The sequence below is a fragment of the Nematolebias whitei genome, chromosome 3, assembly GCF_014905685.2.
Source record: "Nematolebias whitei isolate Nwh7 chromosome 3, NemWhi1, whole genome shotgun sequence".
In the NCBI taxonomy this organism is placed as follows: Eukaryota; Metazoa; Chordata; class Actinopteri; order Cyprinodontiformes; family Rivulidae; genus Nematolebias; species Nematolebias whitei.
In genome coordinates, this window is record NC_056500.1 from 34,778,301 (window position 1) to 34,781,562 (window position 3,262).

General features: G+C 47.5%; 1 protein-coding gene across 1 annotated transcript in view; it reads right to left on the bottom strand.

The window, feature by feature from the left end:
• mxd4 (MAX dimerization protein 4) overlaps positions 1–3,262 on the bottom strand; it is a gene marked incomplete in the record, with an annotated part of 27,665 nt that overhangs the window by 889 nt on the left and 23,514 nt on the right. The window contains 3 exon segments of the mRNA XM_037674884.1: positions 1–121; positions 1,555–1,717; positions 2,844–2,958. Coding sequence (XP_037530812.1) covers positions 1–121; positions 1,555–1,717; positions 2,844–2,958 — 399 coding nt within the window.

Here is a 3,262-nt window from a genome sequence, read left to right on the forward strand (position 1 = left end):
GAGCTGCTCTGGAGGCTGTAGTGGTCCTCCTCGTCTTCGTCGTCCTCCTCCTCTCCGTCGCTGATGCAGTCTACGCTGTCCACCTCGCCGGGAGTGAACTCCATGCCCTCGATGTCCACCTCTGCACAAACACAACATGTAGAGTTATATACGGAACAAAGACGGGGCGAGAAGATTTGTTTCCACCCACATGTCCCACACGGTCTCTGAACCTGGATTTAGGCAACTTTTAATTTTGAAGTGCTGCTGTTTCGGCGTGTTGTTTTGATTGTTTTTATATTAGTGCTTAGTGTATTTTTAGTTGATGTATTTCTTAGTTCATATCTTCCATCTTAACGTTTTTCTTTTACATTTTATTGCTGGATGTAACTGGGACCCTGAGTACATAATCTCATTCCACCACATGTACCACATGAGATGCGAATGACAAAGAAAGTGTGACTCTCTGAAGGGAACAAGCTGAAGTTGGTGCTCTCACAGGACTCTCAGCTGCAGGCGTTCCCCTCAGCCAGGGTTAGATGTATGACAGTGGGCCAAAGGTTCAGGGAACTCTGGGACAACTACACTCCTCTCCAGGTTCACACAGCGTGGCCTAATGTTTGCAGAGGAACCACTCAGAAACATCAAATGTGGGGGGGACGAGTTCGTGCACCACGTGGCGTGACCACAACAGAAGACACAAGTCGCCCCCCCCCCCCCCACACACACACGATCAAAGGAGAGCTGTGTGAAGCTCCAGCGCTGACAGCTGTCTTATCTCTGCACACCTGCTCCACCATCCAACGAGCGACGCCTCGAGAGATTCGCCAGGGTTTGCATACTAAAGCACCGCTCTGACCTCAGATCACTGTGCCGCTGACACGCGACACATGAACTCTCCCACCGTCAGCAGCTGCAAAGGAGCTCCAGAGCAGTTTATCTCTAATCTGAGGCGTTAACCTTTGACTCAGGGCAGCAGCCTGCGGAAGAGGCCGCGGCTAATCGTCTGAGCACACTACTGCTTGGAGTCAGAACGGCTACAGGACTCAGGTGGGTGTCAGCTGCTGCATGTCAGTTTGTTCACATCTTCCAAACGGGGGTTCATACGAAGGTTATGAACCTACCAGCGGTGAACACAGCCAACCAAAAAGTTAGCTTCACTAACGCTAAACCGCTAAGACGACAGTCAGTGTGCGTCACACGTCTTCGTCTCCTTCCAGCTGAAGCTAAAGCTTTTAAATTCCTGCACGCACTAAAAGGTCATCTGAAACAGGTAAGATACTAACAACACTGAATAAGACGCAGATGAGAAGATGAGCCGTGTCAGCAGAATTTCAGACAGTCTAGTGCAGGACTATTCAACTGGTGGCCCGGGGGCCAAATCAGGCCCACCAATGAACTCAGTTGGGTCCACCAATGGGTTCATTTTTAAATAAAAATAGATTTTAAACCATAAAACAAAGTAAATGACAGTAACTGTGGATGTCCGGCCCCTGAGCTCTTGGCTTTCAGTAACTGTGGCCCCTGAGCAGTTTAGTTGAACAGCCCTGGTCTAGTGTTTGAGGCCGGTCTGACCTTGCTCTGAGTCCGTGGAGATGGTGGAGCCCATGCTGTCGGTGCGGATGCGCTCCATGGATCCCGACACGGAGAGCTGCTCCAGGCGACGTTTGAGGTAGCGGTGCTCCCTCTGAAGCTGCTCCTTCATGGTTAAAGCCTTCATGTCCTGCTCCTCCAGCTTCTGCACACAAACAACACACCACCAAAAGATGAGCCACGACGTCCACTTTAGGACTTCAGGGATGGACCAAAACAACTTTAACGTCACCGTTTCATCTTAAACTCTGGCACGAAAGGCAGCGGGTGACAAGCATTCCCCCAATTCTGGGTATTTTGTCTAAACAAAACATTAGCAGAAACAGATGTTTTTGTTTCACAGACATTTAGATTCTTGTTTTGTGCAACTTGTGTTGTCCTCAAGGTTTAAGGTAGGAAAACTCTGTCAAGTTTAAAACCAGGTTAATGCAGTTAGATCTCTGCCGATGACACAGAAGAACAAGTTCAACTCTAACAAATGACAGTATTTTCTGAATGCAGCCGCTGTATGAGACTCCGGGTCAAGAACTAAAAATAAAAACACAAACTGAGGATTTGGCTCCGGTTGAAGCAGGGCTTATATTGTGTACCTATTTGCATCACAGTTTTCGGTGGTGCAAAGCGAGGCCTGCTGTGATACGAGAATCGACGTGCACCATCTGATCAGAGAGGACGTGTGCTGTAAACAGGAAGTGAAGGGTTAAAACGCTCGACGGCTGGATTTTCCAGCAACCACAGTGTTGTTGCTGCCTGTAAACAGCTGCGTCACACGGCACCATCTGAACTGGGCTCAGGTTGCCTCCTCTATTTCGTGCACGAAATAAAGGTTTTCCAGCGAGTCACCACTGAACTCCTCGTCTTTGACGGACCTTTGTGTCTGAACTGAAACGAGGTTTATCTCTAAATGAACAAAACTATCTTCTCATCTACAGCGCAGCCACACAACCCTCTGCAGGTTCACCCATTCACAGATGTCTTTCTTCTAGGGTTCACTTTTATTCAAAGTCTGATGCAAAGATTAGAAAATGAAAGTCTTAAAAAAAATCTACAATTGATTTGTTTTGAGTCAGAACTGTAACGTGATAAGACCTCATCGTTTCATCGTTCAGCCTGTGGTGATAGCTTTGTTTTAAAGGAACAGTTAAAAGTGAGCTTGCTTTGATAAAAGCAGCACGTTTAGGTGAGGTTAAACAGGAACTGTTGTCAAATGACTAAGATCAGGAGCAACAACAGGAACTGTTTTCCTGATGTGCTTGTGTGTTTTTTAGTACCTTAATGTGCATTTTGGCCCTTTTCAGCAAGCTCAGGGTGGTGTGTCTTGTGCTGTCTGGACCCAAAGGCACCAACTTCTTCAACTGCTCCAAGTAGAGGCGTAGCTTGGCACGTCTGCAAGCACACACACGAACGAAATGAGTCAGCACCTGTCCACACACACACACACAGACAGGTCGAGAGATAGGCACGTCCCTTAACAGCAGAGGCTGTTTTGTACTCTGATTTTCGTGGTGCGTTCAGGTGCAGTGGGACTTCTGTTTTGCTTGTGACTGTCAGACATTTTTAAAGTGGCCTCAGGTGTTGGTGCTTAAGGTCAAGTAAGGCCTCTGATGCTCTCCAAGAAGCCGATGAAGCTGACTGATGAGCGCTGGATGATTTAAACACGTTGGATGATTTAAACACGTTGGATGATTTA